Source organism: Rhincodon typus, chromosome 25 (genome assembly GCF_021869965.1).
Source record: "Rhincodon typus isolate 14 chromosome 25, sRhiTyp1.1, whole genome shotgun sequence".
In the NCBI taxonomy this organism is placed as follows: domain Eukaryota; kingdom Metazoa; phylum Chordata; class Chondrichthyes; order Orectolobiformes; family Rhincodontidae; genus Rhincodon; species Rhincodon typus.
In genome coordinates this window covers 17,841,146-17,866,333 of record NC_063356.1, presented here as the reverse complement: position 1 = coordinate 17,866,333, position 25,188 = coordinate 17,841,146, and the positions used below count along the sequence as shown (strand labels likewise).

Here is a 25,188-nt window from a genome sequence, read left to right as displayed (position 1 = left end):
CCTGCTCCTCTGATGCTGCCTGACCTGCTGTGTTCCTCCAGCTCCATACTGTGTTATCTCTGATTCCAGCATTTGCAGTTCTAACTGTCCCCAAACCCAGTGGTGTGTTAGCTTGTGGGTTCTCATGTGGGGGGAGGTGGGTTTACTTTCAGACGCACGCAGTGATTGAGGAATGCAGTATGGGGGAGGGGAGAACAAGCGGCTGGACTCTCTTTCACCTCCCATCACCAGTAGCCTGCATTCCCCCCCTCAATGTGAGACCTCAAGTGTGTATGATACTGGCATCAGCCACCCCTGCCCTTCTGGCACTGATGAATCCAAAAGATTGGCCAGCAGCTCTCAGTGCATGAGTGTTCCACTGTGGGTAATGGTCACTTACTGTGAGCAGCCAGTTAATGACCAGAGGACTGGCACGCTGAGACAGATGGACTCTGAAAGCTGAGGGGGTCAATTGGATGCCTTCCAGCTCAAAAATTGCAGCAGGATGCTGAGAGGTAAATGGGGCTAAGGATACTTGGAAATGTTGGAGTCCCCTTCTCCAACTTCTTGAAAATCCCAATACAAAATGGCTGCCACTGTGCAGGGTGGGCCTTTAAGCCTAGTTAGAGTACCATTTGGGTGACTCCCTCCAGGCAATCAGGGAACTTGCAGGCCAATGGGGAAAGCCCACTTCAATTTGTCTGAAGTAACTCTATAGAGATGCACCCACTCAAACCCACTACCCCTCCCCCTGAAAAATGGCCTGGGACAGGTTGGAGTTGTAAAATTGATACGTTGACTGGTGTTACTATTTTGAGCACCTACCCATCACTGATCTAGGCCCTAGTGGAGGCTGACAATCCTGCCCAAACTCCTTGATACTTTAGACTTTGGTTTTATTTTGCATTCTCTGTAAAAGGTATCTTGCTGATAGGTGAGATGATTGCTAATCTTGAAAATAGCTTGCTCTGCAAAAAAAGCTCGCAGGAAATGTCAGTGGTGCTGCAGAGTGAATCCCCAAGATTTATGTCTCTACAATTTGTAGGCATAATTGCTATACTGTTAATTATTATTACTTACAGAACAGTGACTATTTTTCTATTATATTCCCTATGAATAGAGCTGTATGACCCTTTTAGAATATTAGTGACTTTTGAGGGCTACCAGTTTTCAAATAGCTCTGAAGTGATTCCAAAAGTAATGAGTGTAAGCAAATTGCTTTGCTTTAATGTATATTTCTTACAACATTATGTATTAGACATTGATGAAAAGTTCAGGTTATAAAGTAGAATGTTCCAGATTTTGGAAGTGTAAGCAATATTTCAAAACTTAAATTTTACTTTTTGGTTCTGCACCAGGTATGTGAAGTACTGAATTCAACAACCATGACTTGCCGTGCCCCAGCTCTTACACACGAATACAGACCTGGAGTAGACACTGTGGAACGCCCAGATGAGTTTGGTTTTGTCTTTGACAACGTGCAGACGCTGCTTATCTACAATAATACAAATTTCATCTTCTACCCCAACCCGACATTTGAACCTCTGAGTACGACAGGCATGTTGGAACAGAAGCCAGGCTCCCCCATTATACTGAAAGTATGTGCTAAGATCCGTAAGTTGGAATGTAATACTATACCCTTAACCCCATTAATGAAATTTGTAGATATTGGTTTTCACTGGATGCGTCAGTCAAATAACAGCCTTTGATGATAATACTGGGTGGATCTAGGAGATTCTTTGTTTTTCAGTTGTAGATGTTGCTGACCAGCACGCTGTTTATTAACCATCCCTAATTGTTCTAAGAAAGTAATGGAATGTCTTGTCAGTCACAAGCTGACTGGCCTCCTATGAAATTTCAGAGTGCAGCTAAGGGTCACTGATGATTGTATGGAATTCAAATCACAGACTGGGCTGGGTAAAGCATTTGCTGGAAGGCTCTAGTGAAACACTTGGGTTTTTATGACAGTCGGACAGTTTCATGACTGTTTTTGTTACCAATTTGTTTTTATTAACAATCCTGATTCTCAAACAGCATAGTGAGGTTTGAATTCAGATTTTCTGAGATTTTTTCAGTCAGGCCTGTGAATTACTAGTGGAGGAACATACCAATGCTACTTTACCTGTTTATAGATACTAAGATACAAAGTTCAACCAATTTAACTGAAGGATTAAAAGCTACTTCTTTCTAATAATGGTCTCTTGTATGTATGTGTTTCTTTTTCCTTATCACAAATCAGGTGATTTTTTTTTTTCCCCCTGTTAAATTGCACAGTATTTACTAAACTAGCTTGTGGAAGCTGGTGGGTTCTCCATGAAGTTACATTTGATGACTATATGCAGGAGAATTGCCATAACATTTGAAAATATTTACATAAATAGCACAGAAGTCAAAATTGTATGCAATGGAAGAGGACCTAGCTTAATTGGTTCTAAAGAACGGGAGCGTAGATAAATAGTGAAAAATTACTGGTATGGCAAATTGATCGGGAAAAAAAAAGGCAGAGGAGTCATAAATTCAAAATTATCATGAAGAATGTGAGGGGGTGCATTTTTTTTTTATTATTCAGATAATTAGAACATGCAGTGCTTTACCATTAGCAGCTAATTGAGAAAGAGATCATTAATATCATGTAAAGGGCATTTGGCTTAATGTGTGTAAAATGAATAAGGGGGAAATGGGATTAAAGTAGATGGCTCCAACCGAACGACAGCACTGATGAGGAACTGAATGGAATTATCTCTTTCTGCACTGCAGCCTATATTAAAAGGCTTAATTTTCTTGAGCCATCAGCCCGGTGAAAAAGAATGCAGACCCTTTCGAAAAAAGGAAAAGAACATTAATTCAAAAATCATGATTAAAATGCTAAGTGTTTGTTTATTAAGAATGCTCACAGGAGCGACAACCACTTCACCTCCAACAGTGATATTTTCCAGCTGTAATTGATGTTTTGAAGGTTTTGATATTTTACAGTTGGTGTTAAGATAAATTATCTGAGATAAATGGATTTTATCATATGGCAAGGCGATGATATCATGACTAGGCTTACTGTGACCTCCACACTTCCTGCAGTTCAAGTAGTTCAAAAAAAACTGTTCAAATCTGCTCAACAGATCCTGAGTGCAAACAGTTTTTTGCTCTTTTGATAGGAGAAATTGTTAGCATTTTTTTTTTAAAAAATGTTTGTGGTCAGGGAGATTCCGAGCCAAATAATCCAAATAAGTGTACAACTTGGTCACAAAAGTAATGATATTTGAAAAGATGCTTGCAACATGTTAACAATTTACAGTACTTTTGAAGTGATAGAAGGCTGAGAGAAATGTAATCAGGTGTAATAATTCTCACTCCATGCCTTGAATCATAAGATGTAGGAGCATTTAGATAAATGTGAGGTGCTGTATTTTGCTATAGGAAGGATGGTGTGAAACTTGAAAGGGTTCAGAAAAGATTTACAAGCATGTTGCCAGGGTTGAAGGATTTGAGCTGTGGGGAGAGACTGAATAGGCTGGGACTATTTTCCCTGGAGTATCGGAGGCTAAGAGGTGACTTTATACAGGTTTATAGAATCATGACGGGTATAGATAGGATAAATAAACAAGGTCTTCTCCCCAGGGTGGGGGGAGTCCAAAACTAGAGGCCAGAGGTTTAAGGCAAGAGTGGAAAGATTTAAAAGGGACCTAAGGGGCAATGTTTTCACACAGAGGGTGGTGCATGTATGGAATGAGCTGCCAGAGGAAGTAGTAGAGGCTGATACAATTACAACATTTAAAAGGCATCTGGATGGGTGTATGAATAGGAAGGGTTGAGAGAGATCTGGGCTAAATGTTGGCAAATGGGACTAGATTAATTCAGAATATCTGGTCAGTATGGACGAATTAGACAGAAGGATCTGTTTCCATGCTTTCTATCTCTATGACTCTAAGTAGGCCATTCGACCCATCAAATATGGTCTGCCGTTCAATGAAATCATGTCTGATCTGATTATTCTCAAACTCCACTTTCCTGCTTTTTCACCATTACCCTTAATTGCTTTACTGATTAAGAATGTTTATCTCAGCCTTGAATATAATTAATGCGCAGCTTCTATATTCCCCCGTGGAAAGGACTCCATGGTTTCACCACCCTCTGAGAGATAAGAAATCCTCTTCAACTTTGGCTTGAACAGGTAACCCCTTACTCTGAGATTATGAGCTCTGGTCCTAGACTGTCACACAAAAGGCAAAAAAGTCTCTCCATGTCTATGCTGTCAAGCCCTGAAAAAATTGATATGTTTCAATAAGGTCTGCTCTCATTCATCTAAACTCTCAGTACAAGCCCAATCTACTCAACCTCTACTAATAAGAAAATTCCTCCATACCCAGAATCAAACTGCTGAACTTTGCCTGGACGGCCTCTAATGTTAGTATATCTTTCCTTAAATAAGGGACCCAAAACTGTTCACATTATTCAAGGTGTAGTACAGTGTGGTAAGCTTTATATAGTCTTAGCAAGACTTACCTATTTTTATATGAATTCTGTTTGAAATAAAAGCCAACAGTCTGTTTCCCTATTACCTGCTGATATTGGATGCTAGTGTTTTTGTGATACTTGCATGAGTACCCCCAGATCTTTCCATGCTGCTGCTTTCTGCAGTCTTTCTCAATTTAAGTAATATTCAATGTTTCTATTCTTCCTGCTAAAGTGCATAACTTCATACTTCCCACATTATCTTCCATCTTCTGAAGAAGGGTCTAGGCCCGAAACGTCAGCCTTCCTGCTCCTTTGATGCTGCTTGGCCTGCTGTGTTCATCCAGCTCTACACCTTGTTATCTCTTATCTTCCATCTTCCAAGTTTTGCCCACTTAAGACTCTGTGACATCCTCACAATGCCTTCCCACCTATTGTGTCATCTGCAATCTTAGCAATAGTACATTCATTTCCCTCATCCAAGTCATTTCTATAAATTGTAAATAATTGTGGCCCCAGCACTGATCCCTGCGGCAGTCCACTTATCAAAGGTTGCCATCCTGAAAGTGCCCCTTCATACCAACTCTCTGACTTGATTTAGTTAGCTGATTGAGGGTAAGCAATAGCCTAGTGGTATGATTGCTACACTATTAATCCAGACACCCAGCTGATGTTCCAGGGAGCCGGGTTCGAATCCCACCATGGCAGATGGTGGAATTGGAATTCAATAAAATATCTGGAATTAAGAATCTAGTGATCTCCATGAAATCATTGCCAATTGTCTGAAAAACCCATCTAGTTCACTAATGTCCTTCGGAGAAGGAAATCTGCCACCCTCACCTGGTCTGGCCCACATGTGACTCCAGACCCACAGCAATGTGGTTGACTCTCAACTGCCCTCTGAAATAGCCTAGCAAGCCTCTCAGTTGTACCAATCGCTACAAAGTCACAAAGAAATGAAACTGGACAGATCACCTGGCGTCGACCTAGGCACCGGAAAAGACAACCGCAGAAACAGCCCTGTCAACCCTGCAAAGTCCTCCTCACTAACATCTGGAGTTAGCCAAAATTGGGAGAGCTGTTTCACAGACTAGTCGAACAACAGCCTAACATAGTTATACTCACAGAATCATACCTTACAGACAATGTCCTAGACACCACCATCACCATCCCTGGATATGTCCTGCCCCACCGGCGGGACAGAACAAGCAGAGGTGGCAGCACAGTGGTATACAGTCGAGAGGGAGTTGCTCTAGGAGTCCTCAACATTGACTCCAGACCCCCGGACTCTCATGGCTTCAGATTAAACATGGGCAAGGAAACCTCCTGCTGATTACCACATACCGTCCTCCCTCAACTGATGAATCAGTACTCGTCCATGTTGAACGGCACTTAGAGGAAGCACTGAGGATGGCAAGGGCACAAAATGTACTCTGGGTGGGGGATTTCAATGTCCACCACCAAGAGTGGCTCGGCAGCAGTGCTACTGATCGAGCCAGTCGGGTCCTAAAGGACATAGCTGCTAGACAGGTTCTACAGCAGGCGGTGAGGGAACAACACGAGGGAAAAACATACTTGACCTCATCCTTACTAACCTGCCAGCTGCAGTTGCATCTGTCCATGATAGTATTGGTAAGAGTGACCATCACACAGTCTTTGTGGAGATGAAGTCCCGTCTTCACATTGAGAACAACCTCCATCGTGTTGTGTGGCACCATCACCGTGCTCAATGGGACAGACTTTGCACAGATCTAGCAAATCAAGACTGGGCACCCATGAAGTTCTGTGGGCCATCAACAGCTGTAGAATTGTACTCCAGCACAATCTGTAACCTCTTGGCCTGGCATATCCCCCACTCAAACATTACCAACAAGCCAGGGCATGAACCCTGGTTCAGCGGATAGTGCAGGAGGGCATGCCACGAACAGCACCAGGCATAACTGAAGGTGAGGTATCAACCTGGTGAAACTATTTGCACACCAAACAGCGAAAGCAGCAGATGATATACAGAGCTAAGCAATCCCACAACCAACGGATCAGATCTAAGATCTGCAGTCCTGCCACATCTAGTCATGAATGGTGGTGGACAATTAAACAACTCACTGGAGGAGGAGGCTCCACAAATATTCCCATCCTCAGTGATGGAAGAGCCTAGCACATCAGTGCAAAAGATAAGACAGAAGCATTTGCAGCAACCTTCAGCCAGAAGTGCCAAGTGAATGATTCATCTCAGCCTCCTCCTGTGGTCCCCAGCATTACAGATACCAGTCTTCAGCCAATTCGATTCACTCCACATGATATCAAGAAATGGTTGGAGACACTGGATACTGTAAAGTCTATGGGCCGTGACAACATTCTGGCAATAGTACTGAAGACTTGTGCTCCAGAACTTGCTGCTCCCTTAGCCAAGCTGGTCCAGTATAGTTACAACACTGGTATCTACCTGACAATGTGGAAAATTACCCAAGTATGTCCTTACACAAAAAGCAGGACAAATTCAACTCGGCCATATTCCGCCCCATCAGTCTACTCTCGATCATCAGTAAAGTGATGGAAGGTGTCATCAACAGTGCTATCAGGCAGGCACCTGCTCAGAAATTACCTGCTCGGTGGCACCCAGTTTGGGTTCTGCCAGGGCCGCTCAGCTCCTGATTTCATTACAGCCTTGGTTCAAACATGGACAAAAAAGCTGAATTACAGAAGAGAGGTGAGAGTGACAGCCCTTGATATCAAGGCTGCATTCGACTGAGTGTGGCATCAAGGAGCTCTAGCAAAACTGGAATCAATGGGCATCCGGTGGTTGGAGTCATACCTGACACATAGGAAGATGGTCGTGGTTGTGGGAGCTCAGTCATGTCAGCTCCAGGACATCTCTGCAGGAGTTCCTCAGGGTAGTGTCCTCTGCCCAACCACCTTCAGTTGCTTCATCAATGACCTTCCCTCTATCATAAGGTCAAAAGTGGAGATGTGCAATCATCGGTGAACAATGTCCAGCACCATTCATGACTCCTGAGATACTGAAGCAGTCCGTGTTGAAATGAACAAAATCTGGACAATACCCAGGTTTTAGCTGACAAGCGGCAAGTGACATTCACATCACCCAAACACCATCACCAATAAGAGACAATCCAACCACCACCCTTTGACATTCAATGGTGTTACCATCACTGAATCCCCGACTATGAACATCCTAGGGGTTATCATTGACCAGAAACTCAACTGGATTCACCACATTAACACAGTGGCTACAAGAGCAGGCCAGAAGCTAGGAATATTGTGGTGAGTAACTCACCTGACTCCTCAAAGCCTGTCCACCATCTACAAGGCACAAGTCAGGAGTGTGATGGAATATTCTCCACTTGCCTGGATGAGTTCAGCCCCAACAACACTGAAGCTTGACACCATCCTGGACAAAGCAGCCCGCTTGATTGGCACCACATCCACAAGCATCCACTCCCTCCACTACTGATGCTCAGTCGCAGCATTGTGTACTATCTACAAGTTGCACTGCAGAAATTCACCAAAGATCCTCCGACAGCACCTTCTAAACCCACGACCACTTCCGTCTATAAGGACAGGGGCATCAGACAGACGGGAACACCACCACCTCCAATTTCCCCTCCAAGTCACTCACCATCCTGACTTGGAAATGTATCGCTGTTCCTTCATTGTCGCTGGGTCAAAATCCTGGAATTTCCTCCCCAATAGCATTGTGGGTCAACCCATAGTAGGTGGACTGCAGTGGTTCAAGAGGGCAGCTCACCACCACCTTCTCAAGGGCAACTAGAGATTAGCAATAAATGCTGGCTAGCCAGCGAGGCCCACATCCCACAAATGAATAGAAAAATAAAGAATCCATTCTAATACACTACCCACAGCACCATGAGCTTTTAATTTGTTGAGTAGCCGATGTGCAGTATCTTATCAAATGCCTTTTGGAAATCTAAATATATTTCATCTACTAGTGTCCTTTTATCCTACTTACTATCTCCTCAAAGTAGCGATCATAACTCTGTTACTTTTACAATAGTCATGAAAAGGATAGGTACATACAGCAGGGTAAGGTTTATAATTGGGGGAAGGGTAATTACAATTCTGTTAGGCAAGAACTGGGTAACATAAATTGGGAACAGATTCTGTCAGGTAAGAGCACTATTGAAATGTGGATATTGTTTAAGGAATGCATACGGCGTGTGCTCAATATGTTTGTCCCTAGCAGGCAAGGAAGATGCGGTCGAGTGAGGGAGCCTTGGCTCTCGAGAGGTCGAACGTCTGGTTAAGAGGAAGAAGGATGCTTATGTAAGGTTTAGGAAAAGAGGAACGGAAAAGGCTCTAGAGGGATACAAGTTAACCAGGAAGGAGCTGAAGAAAGAGCTTTGGAGAGCTATAAGGGGGCATAAGAAAATCTTGGCAGATAGGATCAAGGAAAACTCCAAGCCTTTTTACACGTACGTGAGGAATAAGAATGATCAGAGAAAGAGTAGGGCCGATCAAGGATTGTAAAGGGAATTTGTGCACGGAGCCTAAAGGGATAGGAAAGGTCCTTAATGAATACTTTTCTTCGGTATTCACAACTCAGAGGGACCTAGTTGTAGAGGAGGACAGTGTGAAACAGGCTGGTTGGCTAGAGGAGGTCGATGTTAGTAAGGAAGATGTGCTAGGAATTTTGAGAAAGTTGAAAATGGATAAGTCCCCCGGGCCTGATGGGATTTATCCAAGGATTCTATGGGAAGTGAGGGAAGAAATCGCAGGGCCTTTGGCGATGATCTTTTCATCCTCACTGTCCACGGGTATAGTGCCGGAAGATTGGAGAGAGGCAAACATCATTCCCTTGTTCAAAAAAGCGAATAGGGATAACCCCAGAAATTACAGGCCAGTTAGTCTCACGTCAGTGGTGGGCAAATTATTGGAAAGGGCTCTGAGAGATAGGATTTATGATCGCTTGCAAAGGCACAGTTTGATTCGTGATAGTCAGTATGGATTTGTGAGGGGTAGATCATGCCTCACAAACCTTATTGAATTCTTTGAAGAGGTGACCAAACATGTGGATGAAGGTAGAGCAGTGGATGTGGTATACATGGATCTAGGTAAGGCGTTTGATAAGGTTCCCCATGGTAGGCTCATGCAGAAAGTAAGGAGGCATGGGATGGGGAGAAATGTGGCAGATTGGATTCAGAATTGACTGACCCTTAGAAGACAAAGGGTGGTAGTGGATGGAAAATATTCAACATGGTGCTCAGTTACGAGTGGAGTACCACAAGGATCTGTTCTGGGTCCTCTTCTATTTGTGATTTTTGTAAATGATTTGGATGTAGAAGTGGAAGGGTGAATTAGCAAGTTCGCGGACGATACGAAGGTGGGCCATGTTGTGGACAGTGCGGAGGGCTGTTCTAGGTTACAAAGGGACATTGATAGGATGCAGAGCTGGGCTGAGAAGTGGCAGATGGAGTTTAACCCTGAAAAGTGTGAGGTGATTCATTTTGGAAGGACAAACTTGAAAGCCGAATACAGGATTAACGGAAAGATTCTTGGCAGTGTGGAGGAGCAGAGGGATCTTGGGGTTCATGTTCACAGTTCCCCGAAAGCTGCCACCCAGGTGGATAGAGTTGTTAAGGTGTATGGTGTGTTAGCTTTCATTAATAGAAGGATTGAGTTCGAGAGCCATGAAGTTATGCTCCAGCTATACAGAAGCCTGGTTCGGAGTATTGTGTCCAGTTCTGGTCGTCTCATTACAGGAAAGATGTGGAGGCGTTGGAAAAGGTGCAGAGGAGATTTGCCAGGATGTTGCCTGGAATGGAAGGAAGGTCTTACAAGGAAAGTTTGAGAGAGCTAGGGCTTTTCTCTTTAGAACGACGAAGGATGAGAGGTGACTTGATAGAGGTGTACAAAATGATCAGAGGTATAGATAGAGTGGACAGCCAGAGACTTTTTCCTAGGGTGGAGGTAGCTATTATGAGGGGGCATAGTTTTAAAGTGAGTGGAGGTAGATATAGGGGAGACATCAGAGGTAGGTCCTTTACTCGGAGAGTGGTAGGGGCTGGAATGCATTGCCGGAGATGGCAGTGGAGTCGGCCTCATTAGGGGCATTTAAGCGGCTATTAGATAGGCATATGGATGATAGTATAAGGTAGGGTTGGAAGTTAGATAGGATTAGGGTAAAAGTTCAGCCCAACATCAAGGGCCGAAGGGCCTGTACTGTGCTGTACTGTTCTATGTTCTATGTTCAAAGAATTGTAAGAAATATGTTAGGCATGATTTTTTTTTCCCTTCCCTGCTTGATTACGGTATGTATTTCTAAATTCTCTGCTATTTCATCCTTTATTATAGATTTGAACCTTTTCCCAGATGTTAAGCAAACTGACCTATAGTTATTATCTCCTGTACCCACTGACCTATATTGGATCCTGTTCAAGCAAGTCTTCAATTCAAATTGTTATCCATGTTTTAAAATGCTTCCATAACATCACCCCACCCTGTTCAGCAAAAAAATTATATATTGTGGTTGAGGGAAAGATTTTGGCCAGAACATCAGGAGAGGTCCCCTGTCTTGCTTCAGATAGTGCCAGTAGGATCTTATAAGTGAATCTGAGAGGACAGAGTAACCTTGGCTTAGAGTCCCATCTGAAAGATGGCACATTCAACAGTGCAACATTTTTTCAGGTAAAGGCAAAGTTGTGTGGATGCTGGAGATCTGAAATAAGAATGGTAAGTGCTGGAGAAACTCAAAAGGTCTGGAAGCATCTGTGGACAGAGGAACAAAGTTAGTATTTTGAGTCTGATAAGATTCTTTGGAACCTGGGTGCTACCATACGTTGTCAAACCAGGTTCTGAGGAAGAGTCATGCTGGACTCAAAATAAATTGGTTTCTGTCTCCAAAGAGGCTGCCAAACCTTCTGAGTTTGCTGAGCACTTTCAGTTCTTATCTCAGCATTCTGTGAGTACCGCACTGAAGTGTCAACCTGTGTGCTCAAGACTTAAGAGCATATTAATAGACCAAAAGAAGCCTTTGCTCTATCAACTGAACTGAGGCTGACACTTGGTTCACAGAGTCTTTCATTGCTTTATCATTTTGGTAAAACAGAAAGTGGTATCGTGTCTTTAAAATTTTATGGTATGATGCGGGAAATTACTGTTTGGGCAATAATCCCTTGGCTAAATATTCATGACAACAATCTATACCTGGGTATAATTCAAAAAGACAGTTGTGCACCACATTTATGGTGTTTTAGATTGTATGGAAAATGCCATGTGACTCATTAATTTTAATTTTTATCTTATTTACTGGCCTAAACAGACCATATTAGCTCATTTATAGTCTGTAATTTTCCAAATAAAGAACTCAACTTGAATTAGAAGTATTGCCTAAGTATGTCACATTAGCATCCCAGAACTCAGAACTGATATATATCATCAAGCAAAAACAAAATTTATTAGCGATTCATAACTACCTCAAACCCTCAGGTGAAGATATTGTCCTATAATCAACCGACTGTAACCTTACTACGTAATGTGCGAGTAAACCAACTAATAGAATACAGAGGGATAAATTCAGTGACCCCATCATCCGAAAATGCACGCTCTTTCGTACAGAAAGTCACTATAATCATGTTGTAATCCTTTTGCCATGCCCCAGTCTCTTCAAATGAGATTCTCTCTTGGTAGCATGGGGTCGCTGGATTCTTTCCATCATCTTTAGATAGATTGTAAGCACCTTTTGAAAATATAGAACAAGAATAGTACATTTTGGATCGATCCTGCATACAACAACATATTATGTGTTCTTTATACTGTTTTGAGCATCGTGATTCCCAGCATTGAGAACGCTGATAACTCACCTGATTAATAGAACTGTTTTGAATGCTCACTATACGTTGCAGCAAATAATATTAGACCCAGCAGATGCTTGAATTCTCAAAGGCATCAAGCATTTGAAAAAGAACTTCTTGAAATGTAGGACTCTAGATGAATCATGTATAGTATTATCGCTATCCAATTTAATTAATCTTACGAGGGAGGTGAATAATGGCAGGTCAAAGTTTCAAGAGGACACAGTGTTCTGAGTTTTCCCCTTAAATCAGCAAAATAATCTAATGAAATTTGATGATAAATCTAAGTTTATAATCTGCTATTTAACCTTGGCCAGTCACATTTAGCATTTTCATGATGCTCACAGTAAATTTTGTTTCCAATTCTGCTCAGTTCTTTGCTAATAACTTTGCTCCATTGTTCAATAATTATTGCTATTATAAAGTCTGAAAAAAAATCACCATTTGGAAAATGAATGGCTGTAGTAAGCGATTTCAAATGCAGAAACCAAGTGGCTCTATCAACCCTATCTCCATCACCACACCCCTCCCCAGATTCCCTGAAGCTGCTTTGGATATCTGATGAAAATCACATTGGCGTTTATCTATTTGACTAAGTAGAGTGCCATAAAATATTTTATTTAAATAGTTCTGTGCATTTAATGCTTTCTCAAGCTTTAAATGGAAGGTGATTCAATATTTAAGGTAACGTTCTGAACTGACATGGTGCACAACAGTGTGACTTACATAAAGTTTTATGATGTAACCTTTCAGTAATGTTCAGATCTTGTCACATGACACTTTAATACCATCCGGAATAATGAAATATTTCTACAATGTTACAGAATAATTAAGGTTGAAAAGTCATTGTAAAAGGTTTTTCATAATGTTCTTCTGTGAAATTTTGCAGAATGTCATTCAATAATCGTATAGCTGCTGGATAAAGTTAAAAGTAGCCCTTGTCTGTGTCCCAGCAAGGAACTGCATTTGTGGATAGAACAGCAACAGTTCAACCTTGGTTCTCAGACCAGTGCTCTCAGGGAGCAGGGAACTGGCCTTCTTAACTCTGTCAAATAAGGCTGTAAAATAAAACAGCAATCTCACTTCAAAATCATATTTCTGACCTTTTTATAAAAGAATATTAAAATATCCCTTCCTCTACTATTGTGCTGAATTGTATCATCAAAATGAATTTTATGATTAATTATTGGACCAGCTATGATTGAACCAAAGAGATGACAGCAATTAACTGAGATCCAACTATGGACCATGGGGCATATAATCGTAACATTGATTAAATGTAATAGAGAATTAAGTATAGAAGCAAGCTGACAAATTATGATGTGCTATTATTCATTTCTGGAGTTAAAATCTTAGCTACAAAGGGCTACTTTATCCTTTATAAGTAAGAAACATTTTGCCATGACTAGTTTCATTTTATGTCATAGGGCAGAAATTCTAGCTCCGCATTGAAGATGGTAATTGCATGTGATCAGTATGATTTTTTTTAAAAATCCTGAATAAAATTGGACTTGGAAGTCTTCCAAAATAATTAAAATATGTTAGCCATGAAATTCTTAAAGGAGGGATATTTAGAATATAACTAGGCACTCTGAAGGCTGTTTATGTATCCTCAGTTTTATTAATAATGGCATAGCGTACAAGAGTAAGGAGATGATGTTGAACTTGTATAAGATGCTTGTCAGGCCTCCTGGAGAATTGTGTACAATTCTGGCTGCCATGTTATTAGAAAGTTACGTACACGCTGGAGAGCATTTAGAAACAATATACAAGAATAGTTCCAGGGATGAGAAATTACAGGTATGAGGGTAGATCGAAGAAATTGGGTCTGCTCTCCTTGGTGAAAAGAAGTCTAAGAGGAGATTTGATGGCAATTTTCAATATCAGAAGGGGGTTGGATATGTGAGATAGCGAGAAACTACTCCTGCTTGTAAGAAGATTAAGAACCAGATGGCACAGATTTAAAGTGAATTGCAGAAGAAGCAAATGCAAGGTGAGTAAAAAAGCATGTTCATATAGCGAGTAGTTAGGGTATGGAATGCCCAGTTTGGAAGTGTAGTGGAGGTAGATTCAAGCAGGCATATGACAGCATTAGGAGATTGGTTATTTGAATGGGGTATGGGGAGAAAACAGGAGATTGACAGAAGGTAATGATTGTTATTTGAAGAGATTGTGCAGACACAGTGGGCCAAACGGCCTCCTCTTACCCGTCAGACTTCTGTGATCCTGTGATTGTTAGTAATCTGCTAACGCTGGTCTATAACAATCTTCTCTACATTCTAAATTACATTACACTTGATTGTGTAATTTTTTTGTCATAAATGAGAATACCAAGCTTTTGTTCGTCTGTTGACAGGGTCGGAACCTTTTACCTCCTGCTGCTGGTGGAGCAAAGCTGAATTATACTGTATTGATTGGTGACACGCCATGTGCTGTCACTGTTTCCGAGACACAGTTACTCTGTGAACCTCCAAATTTAAGTGGACAGCTTAGAGTCCTGGTGAGTAATTTGAAGTCACATGCAATAATGGATCCTTGGCATCCAGTCTGATTCTGTACTCTATCTAAACATGTGCTGAAAATCCTAACTAACTCTCCCTAACTCCAGCAAGAAAGTGAAAACCATACAAGAACATTTAGTTGAAATGTTGATTTCTTTTTTATGTCTTGCTGAAACAGGTCCAGGTAGGTGGACTGCAGTTCTCTCCTGGAATGGTTCATGTCATATCTGACAGCCTGCTCACCCTCCCAGCCATTATCAGCATCGCAGCAGGTGGTGGTCTTCTACTTGTCATTGTAGTCATTGTTCTGATTGCCTACAAACGAAAGTCAAGGGAGAATGATCTGACCCTGAAACGACTGCAGATGCAGATGGATAACCTTGAATCGCGTGTTGCTTTGGAATGCAAAGAAGGTAAGAACCAAGCTAAGGTTTTGTTGAAACAAGTGACATGTTATTAAGTTGTTTAGGATTAGAATATAGAGAGGATGGCGTAGGATTGCCTTTCAGAGCACTCGATGCTGAATTCTTGAACTAACACTCATGTATTGATGCAATTATCGGTCACATTTGGAGAGGATTGAGGGAGGAGATCCATATTAAATTGCCAATTCTAAGGGTAAATTTTGTCCCAGTCTCGGTAAGAAGTAGCACTCAAGTACAATGTTAGGGCAGAATGACAATAACTTATCACCAATTTATCAATTCTTGCTCCCAAAGCACAGAACTAGCAAATATTTTCAATCACACGCACCAAATGATGCGAAAGATTTTTTTGAAAGAAAGTCTTTTGCGCAGACATTTAGAGGATCAGATATTAGGTTGTAAAGTTATATAATGTTAATGTTTCTAGAAAGTTTTGGAAAAAATGCTATGTAAAATCACGTACCTGACAGGGGCACAGTTCAACGTATGCAACACTCCTTGATTTGCAAATAGTTTCTCTCTTGGAAATAAAGTTAGAGGGTTGCACACATCTGTTACAGGGCTAGCAGCATACTTTTGTTTGTTATTTGTGGGCAAAAGCATATCCTGTAGCAGCTGTTCAATTTACTTTTCAATATGGGAAAATAAAATAGTTTTGCTGTGGGACTATGAGTGATGCATTATTAGTTTAATATCCTAGCGCAGTAAAGTAATTTGCTCCAAAGGGAACTTACTAACTGAAAATTAGATATAATAAAAGACTGGGCTGTATGCAAGAATTATAAATGCTTACTAATGCACTTGCATAGAATCCCATCCGAAAAGCATCCCACCCAGACCCATCCCCCTACCCTATCCCTGTAACCCTGCATTTCCCGGGGCTAATCCACCTAGCCTGCACATCCCTGGACACTATAAGCAATTTACCACAGCCAATTCACCTAACCTTCACGTCTTGGACTGTGGGAGGAAACGGGAACAAGTGGAGGAAACCCACATGGATACAGGGAGAATGTGCAAACTCCACACAGGCAGTTGCTCAAGGCTGGAACCGAACCCAGGTCTCTGGCACTGTGAGGCAGCAGCGCTAACCACTGAGCCACCCCTTGAGAGAAGGACCAAATTTTGTACACTGATTATTCAATTTGTGAAAATAAGATACTGAGTTTGTTTATGCACAGTATTGGGACTTGGTATTGTTTTGTTCTTGCTAATCAATCATAACAAATTAGCTTCAGTTCTTCTCTGAAGCGTCAACACTTTATACGTTTAGCATATACAGGAATATTCAGTTTCTTTTTCATTCAGTCTTGGGCATCACTGACAAGATCAAGATCAGCATTTATTGGTCGTCCTTGGTTGCCCCAAGAAGCAGGTGGTGAGCTACCATCTTGTACCACTACAGTCTGTAGGGGGCTTTTTACAGCAGTTTGAGGCAACAATCTCGCCCATCTTAGAGTAACTAGGGAGGCTATAAATACTGACTTTGTGATTAGGAAATTTATCCAGACTCCAGCACTAACAGCACTTAACTTCATGGAGCATGCATACACATTAGCTGTAATTGGGCCTGCCTTGGCTGTGGTTTTTAATGAGCTGATAACTTTCCTCCAAATCCTGGAAAGCTGTTGGAACTCCTAAAATAAATAATTTGACTCCAGTGAAATAGGAACTGGAAGCAAGAGAGTTATATCAAATAGAGCTGAAAATAAACATTTTGCAGTGCTAGAGAATTGAACCAAAACACCAACAAGAACATTTGGACAAAGCAATATAGCGTGTCACAAAAATCTAACTGTCCAACCAGAAAGGTGCCTTGTTTATCTTGTCACCAGTATGATACACTGGAGAGTTGTAAGGAAGTAACGTCATCAACCTGGCAAAAGGGCTACTTAAATAATATTCAAAGCTGTAGTGTGGCTTGTCCTGAACATTTGGTTTCTCTTCACACACCTATAAATGCCTGATATGAGGCATGTAACTGCCACTAGCAAGGTCCCATGGTATCAATGGAACCTCATTAAATTGGAGCTATGATGATGAAGTACTGTTGCTTAAAATCTCAGGCATCACTCTTAACTGTTTCCAGGCCCAAAATATCATGGGGCGATCATGTATACCCATTTGTTAAGTTTTGTTGTTGTATTGTGGAGGTGGTCTATTAGTTTCAGTAGCACCGTTTCACTGTCAAAGCCTCTGAGGTTGCAATTTGGGCTGCCCACATTTGAAATCTGTTCAATTCAATGAAGCACATTTTGACGGTTCTCACACATTTTGTGGGAATGCACTTAGAAACAGAGAGAAATGATGGGCTGTTTGCAATGTGAGCAATTTATCAAAAAGCAAAGACATATTAATGCAATTTTCAGGCACAGCATATGTAATCTTTTAAGTGAAGTAGGTATTCTGCTTTGTTGAACCCACATAAACTAGAAATTTTCCAGAACTGTTCCTGTCTTTTCTCAATGCCTGTCCCTTTGAAGGAAACTTAACAAAAGTATGAACTGCATGACCATTGCTCTGTTTTGTTTGATAGCATTTGCAGAACTTCAGACAGATATTAATGAGTTAACCAGTGACTTGGATCGAGCTGGAATTCCGTATCTTGACTACAGGACGTATGCAATGCGTGTATTGTTTCCTGGAATTGAGGACCATCCAGTTCTACGGGAGCTAGAGGTATGGCCAAATTTAAAACCCATTAAGGCGGACAGTGACTCAGACCACTCAGCAGAAGCAGGATGGTAAATGTTTTTGTGCACAACTTAGCATTCTACCAGTTACTGAATTTACTAAGGTCTCTTTGAACAGCCCACATGCCTGCCCAAATTAGACATGGGCTTTCATCAGGGTCCTTTGACGTTACAATTTAGATGACTGATTGAACAGGGTTGATTATTACTTTTTGTGAAGCAATATTATCAGAGTGCTCACCACAGGATTGCCCACCCCTGGAATTAACTACCTGCCTGCCAGTTAGATCAACTTGTGTTTGATCCTAGCATTAAGATGACCTGCTTATGACTGCACAATGCCCAATCTGGGTCTGTATTTCATGGATAGAATAAAGTCATGGATCTTAAAATGGACTCAACCTCTGACACTCAGTGTCCATCCAAGGCTACTACAGATAAGATCTCCCTGTAGCCTCTAAAATTGGAACAAAGTAAAGATTTGAGTCAAAGCTGAAAATTCTCTCGTTTACAGAATGCGTTTTTAATGCTTTCTAGAAAAAAGGATGGTAAATGACACTGGGCATAATAATGATATTTTTTCACTTAAAAAGGCACTGATTGTTCTTCTGTCTCTCACCTTTGACCATTATTTTCCAGGTTCCAGGAAATGGGCAGCAAAATGTGGAGAAAGCACTGAAACTCTTTGGACAACTCATTAACAACAAGGTTTTCTTGTTGACTTTCATTCGGACACTGGAATTGCAGCGGAGCTTTTCAATGAGAGACCGTGGAAATGTGGCATCTCTGATCATGACTGCGCTGCAAGGCAAACTAGAATATGCCACAGATGTTCTCAAGCGACTACTGTCTGACCTTATTGAGAAAAACCTTGAAAGCAAGAACCATCCAAAATTGTTACTTCGCAGGTGAGTGAAAATTTCCATGCTTAAGTTGTTAAATAAATGATGGTAGTATGCCTGCTAGTACAATAGTAGAAAAAAAAAATTCACTGTGTCTTTAAGCTGAACTTGCATGACACAAAGAAGCTCTTACAGCTGCTAATTGGGCAGTGTATTAGCCTAAGGGTAAGTAGGCCATTTGGCCCATTTGAATCTGCTCTGCATTCGATCAAGGTTGATTTATTTTTCAACCCCATTCTCCTGCCTTTTCCCTGTGACCTTCAATCTCCTTTCTAACCAAGAACCTATCTATCTCTGTCTTAAAGCTATTCAATGACTTGGCCTCCATAGCCTTCTGCGGCATTGAGTTCCACAGATTCACCACCCTCTGGATGAAGAAATTCCAAAGGAATCTCAGTTCCAAAGGGTCATCCCTTCACTCTGAGACTGTGCCCTCGGGCCCTATTCTCTCGTACTAGTGGAAGCATCTTCTACATGTCCAATCTATTCAGGCCCCTCGGTATGATATTCCTACTCATCCCTCTAAACTCCATCAAATATGGACCCATAGTCCTCAATCAATCCTCATATGACAAGCCCTTCATGTGCAATTATATGAACCTCTTCTGGACTTCCTTCAAGGCCAGTACATCTTTCCATAGATACAGGGTTCAAAACTGCTCACAATGTACCAAATGTGGTCTGACGAAAACTTTATATAACCTCAGCAGCACATTCTAGCCCTTTTGAAGTGAATGCTAACATTGCATTTGCCTTCCTAACCACCATTTGAACCCGCATGTTAATCTGAAGAGAACCCTGAACTAGGACTCCTGTGTCCCTTTATGCTTCAGATTTCCAAAAAGTTTTTCCCCATTTAGAAAATAATGTACAGCTCTATTTATCCTACCAATGTGCATAACCTCACACTTCTGCACATTGTATTCAACCTGCCATTTTGTTGCCTGTTTGAGTTCTTCTGCAGCCTGCCCGCTTCCTCTGCACTATTTGTCCCTCCATCTATTTGTCATCTGCAAACTTAGCCACAATGCCCATGAGTTCCTCTGACCAGATTGTGAATGTATAACATGAATAGTTGTGGTCCTAACACTGACAGCTGCGGAACTCCACTAGTCACTGGCTGCCATCATGAAGGGGACCTGTTTATCCCAACTCACTGCCATCTGTCCATCAGCCAATTTTCTATGCCTGCCAGTGCTTTGTCCCTAACACCATGGGCTCTTATCTTATTTAGCAGCCTCCTGTGCAGCATCTTGTCAAAAGCCTTCTGGAAATCCAAATAGATCACGTCCACTGGCTCTCTTTTGTCTAAGTATTCTAACAGATTTGTCAGGTTTGACCTCCCCTTGATGAAGCCATGCTGACTCTGCTCTATTTTACTATGCACTTCCAAGTAGTCCGCAATCTCCTTCTGAAGAATGGACTCTAAAATCTTACCAATGACTGAGGTCAGGCTAACCAGCCTATAATTTCCTGTCGACTGCCTTTCTCCCTTTTTAAACTAGAGCCTTTTATTAGCCATTTTCCAGTCTTCTGGGATCCTCTCTGACTGAAGTGATGCCTGAAAGATCACCATCAACGCCTCTACAATTTCCTCAGCTATCTCCTTCAGATCGCTGGAGTGTAGTCCATGTGGTGCAGGTTATTCATCCACTTTCAGACCTTTCCGCTATCCTCATACCTTTTTCCTTTGTGATAGCTACTACACACACTTCTGCTCCTGAATCTCTATGCTAATGGTGTCTTCCACTGTGAAGACTAATGCAGAAACAGTTTAAACAGTGCAAATATGTGGTAGCAAGAACTGCTCTTGGTTAACCTTTAAACAGAAGAACTTTTAAAAATGTGCAACATATATAGCTTCCTCATCTGGTTACCTTTGAAAAATTGATGAGACTGGAGCCAATAGATATGATTCAATGAAAGTGTAGATATTACAGAAACTTCCCAGCAATAACCATATGCTCATATAATCAATATTTACTTTGAAGGGAAATGCCAACCACAGGTTTGATTGCTACAAGCATTTGTTTGCTTTCCAACTTGCAAGGGCTTACTTGTCATTTGAATTCTATCTACCCCAGTGAATTGCATCAGTTCTTGCCTTTATTTTAATTCATCCTACTTTGACAGAGAAGAAATGGATTGTCAATTTGGTTCAATCAAATTCTGGGATTGATTCTAAGGATGTAAAAGAGAAAACCAGAAATACTTAACTTGGAAGAAAATTAACTTACAATTTCCATATACAGGAATCTCCACAAACCTTGTTGATCAATACCAGAATGTTGACTATTCCAAAATTTCTTAATTTGAAGCAGATGTGAATTCAGAAAACCCAACGACCAGTATGTTGCATAAACAAGTACTGCTAATTAGCTCAAGAACTAGCTTCATGATTTGACAAAATTATGGCACAATGTACCATTGTAGTGCATTAGTCATTAAAACAAGCAAGCTAGGCAACAAGAAATTACTGTACAACTTCATCATAAAAGGGCAATGCGCCTATTGGCATCATAGTCTGTCAAAGATAGATGTCATTAAATCTGAAATCAGTAGCTGGAATTTGCTAATTCCCTGACATGCTACATTAATCTACATAGATGCAAGAGAAAATGTCAGCTTGATTCATTGTATCTGCTACTTTATCTCCTGTGATTATCATATTTTTACATGCTTTATGTGGGTAAATGATAATTTCCTGCATCTACAATACATTATTTGTTGTTGGAGTCAATGGATTTGTATAATGCCATCTTATGTATGCTTCGAATGTCCTTCAACTGTATGTTATGAGTTGCATAGGATAAAGGCTTTTTGCTGGCCAATTAAAGCGTAAATGCTTTTTCCAGTATGGTTGTTTTGTGTATCACACTGAAATGAATGAACATGTGTTGTGTAAGTATTTGACTTACACAATAGATTACTAAACATTACAATTATCCTTTCCTTATTTGGGCTGTATAATCATATGTAGCACGTTCGGTGTGCTTCTGATTGTAAGGCATAGTATTTAGTAAATCAAGCTGAGGATTGTATATTATTTACTGGTGTTTGTGTAGAAATTGAAGTTAATGATTACAAGCAAAATGCGATCTAACATGGTCCAGTGATGCAGTCTGAATGTCATTTAAATTCTTTCACATCTGGTTCCACCTCTGCAGCAGTATATTTATTCTTCTCAATAGTGCACACAAGAAGATGTGTTTTGCTTACTTGCAGATATACGGTACATCAGCAAAATCAAATTAAGTAAGATTACTTTTGTTTTTTGATTTGTTCTCCAGGAACTTAAGCATGTTTAAAGTTATGTGTAGCTTAAGACATTGGATTACTTATAGTGTCCTTTTAATCACCTCCTTTTCTTCATTAGGAATAAATGAAGTTCCTTCAAAGTAGAATATTTGAGATCCATTATGAGAACAGGAAATAAATTCTATAGTCCTTTGGTGTTCTCTTCTTTTTTTGCTATTTATTAAATGGCAACTGATCACTGCTGATACTTGATTTTTGACAATGCATACTATCAAGAAATCATTATGCTCCAAATTGTGTGAAAGGTATCACTGATTGTGAGAGCTGAATTTGAAATTCAGTATACGAAGATGATTGAATGAAACCCTTCTGACAAAATTCTCCTTGAATGTTTTTTTTTGCCTGGATTTGAGCAGCTTGAATGACTAGAGGCCTGTTTAGGCTTTAAATCAGGAAATGTGTCTAAGTGATAGACTTGATTAGAAGTCAGATATAACAAGTGGATATTGAACATATTGGTGTTCTTCGCCTCAGGATGAAATTTAACAATGTTGCATTACAAGTTGAGTAAAATTAGTACTGCAAATTAAAGCTATCATGTGTATTTGTTATGAAATAAGAAAGGAGCAGTTGGAAAATTACAAATGTTGTGATGGGTGACAAACTACACAGTAATGCAAAATCTTTGGAAGCAATGTTATGCTCTGCGTATGGTCTCAGGATGTCTAAACATGTAGGGTCCAAAGTAATCATGGGCACAAGATTCTCTCACCATAATAGAATGGGAATGATTTCAAAGCTGTAAAATCTACATGCAAATTAGAAGTTTTTCTTGGTTATGATCTTTCTTAACAATACAAAATAGGAAGAAAATACAAGATTGTGGAAAGATCCTATAAAGCATTACATACGTTTGCTTTTGCTTAGTATATTGGTAATATTGTCTCATCAGAGTCAGAGGCCATGGGTTCAAGTCCTACACCCAAGAACAGGAGCACATGATCCAGGTTGGCCCCTGTACAAAACTGAGGGAATAGTGTCTATTGGAGGTGCCTTTCAAATGACTTTTAATTTTAGGCCCAGACTGCCCTCTGGGTCATAAAAGATCCCCTATGGCATTATTCAAGACGAGTAGAGGATTTCTCTTGTTGTTCTCGTCAACGTTTATCTCTTAACCAACATCAAAATGGATGACCTCATCATCTTTCTCACTGTTGTTTATGGGACAATGCTGCGTGTAAATTGGCTACCATATTTCCGACATTACACCAGTGGCTATGCTTCAAAGGCATTTTATTGACTGTAAAATGCTTTGGGATGTCTTGAGGTCATAGAGGGTGCTGTAAAAATGTGTGTTCTTTATGTGCATGTGATTCCTAGCATGTGCCATCTGGGAATCTCAGTTAACAATAAAAAGTTTTATATTAAGGTCCTTCACTGCAGGAAACTGAATTGTAAAAAGCCAGACTTGTAGCCTGTTTACAATATGTGGAATTTCTTTTAATGCTCTACATTATATAGATTTCTTGCATGAAGATTATAAAATGCTCCTGCTGTCATTTTAGCCACATATGTTTCCAGTCTAGTATTATTAATACTATGACCTTTGTGTGTCTTTTTCTCTGTAATATCCCCAACACAAGTGGTGGTCGGGACCCTGGGAGAATTCCCTTGTTATGCTTCAGATAGTGCAGTGGGATTCCTTATGTCTGCCTATGGGGGTAGCTGTTAACTTTGTTTAATGTCTCATCTGAAAAGCAGTGTCAGTGTTGTCAAAATTTGCAACTTGTGATTTATTTATGATTTGTTCTTTTTAATGTAGATTTCCAGCACCAGGAACATGGTTCTGCAGTAAGGTGTAGATGACTTGGACCAAGAAATTACTTGCAGTGAGGCCAGATGGTCTTAGTGGCAGCTCCTTTCCAACTTTGAACAGGCCATTCAGTAGCCCAGTAACAGTGCCCCAAAAGGAAAACATTAAGTGAACTTTGAGAGCCTTCCTGTTGATTTTGTTCATACTGGCTAATTTTGTTCATACTACATTCATCAATGCCAAGCATCAAATGTTATCAGTTATGATCAACTTAATTCTAGATTGATTGGTAGAATAACTTGCCATCAAAAACAGAGGGTAGAGACTCCGACCGCCCTATCTTTTCTTAGCAATTGACATGAATTCACTGATAAAAGTGAAAATAATTTAGGATACTGTCAGGTATTTTCCTGTGTTTACCAAGCAGTGATCCACATAAAGCAGGAATTAGTGGGACACCTGAGAACCTTGTTGGTAGCAATTTAGGACTCTTGTATTTATTAAAATATTTGTTGCTGAGTGTTTGCAACTTTCAATTCTAAATAACTTCATGTTGCCAGCTTTATACAGGCCAGAGGGAATGCAACAGATTCTTTTCATAAATTGAGAAGCAAAATACTTTTCAGCAAAATCAAATTAGGGGTCAACTTTCTTGGGTATTCTGTTCCCAAATTCCATTCCTCTTCTGATGATGGTGACTCTTTCAGCACTCTAACCAAGTCTCCTTTCTCCCTATTTAAGCTGAGACAGTAAGTTGATGGTTAATTTAGCCATTCCAACATCAGCATTGGCACGTTTTCCAATGCACAGCATCTGGGAATGGCCACCAAAGTGCTCTCTTCCCTGCCAAATCCAGTGCTGCCAACATCCTGCCTCCTGTCAACTGTAGCTGGGATCATAGTTGGGCTTTTCCTAATCAATGTCACATTACTGTGATGTTGAGCGTACTTGAATTTCATTTTTTTAGAAAATGCTCTTATCCAAAGGAAAAATATTTTTCAGCTTGCCAACCTAGATGCAGTAATCACAGTCATTCATTTTACCTTGCCAATGTAATCATTCTCAACATGGTCATGTATTAGCAGTTTAAGGTCATTTTCTGCCTATTCCAATTCTCACAGTCCCTCAATTTAGTCCCATATTTTTCTGCATGTCATCAAGACAAATTTAATTTTTCACTGAGTTGTTTGGATTATTTCCTTTAATTGGGGCCAACTGTGGGGCAGTTTCAGTCATCAAAGGAAGGAAAACAATCACTTTTAATTTAGAATCAATGCTGTTACAATTAGTCCTTTGCATGCACGTGTAGGTTTTGATTCAGGCACCGTTTGTTCTTGCAGACTCT

At 40.6% G+C, this 25,188-nt stretch overlaps 1 protein-coding gene across 2 annotated transcripts in view; it reads left to right on the top strand.

Annotated features, from left to right (window-relative positions):
- LOC109934064 (plexin-A2) overlaps nt 1-25,188 on the top strand; it is a 434,576-nt gene that overhangs the window by 363,763 nt on the left and 45,625 nt on the right. For both annotated transcript variants that reach the window (XM_048612014.1, XM_048612015.1), the window contains 5 exons: nt 1,338-1,577; nt 14,608-14,751; nt 14,931-15,165; nt 17,714-17,856; nt 18,510-18,778. In XM_048612014.1, coding sequence (XP_048467971.1) covers nt 1,338-1,577; nt 14,608-14,751; nt 14,931-15,165; nt 17,714-17,856; nt 18,510-18,778 — 1,031 coding nt within the window. The remainder of the gene's footprint in view (nt 1-1,337; nt 1,578-14,607; nt 14,752-14,930; nt 15,166-17,713; nt 17,857-18,509; nt 18,779-25,188) is intronic.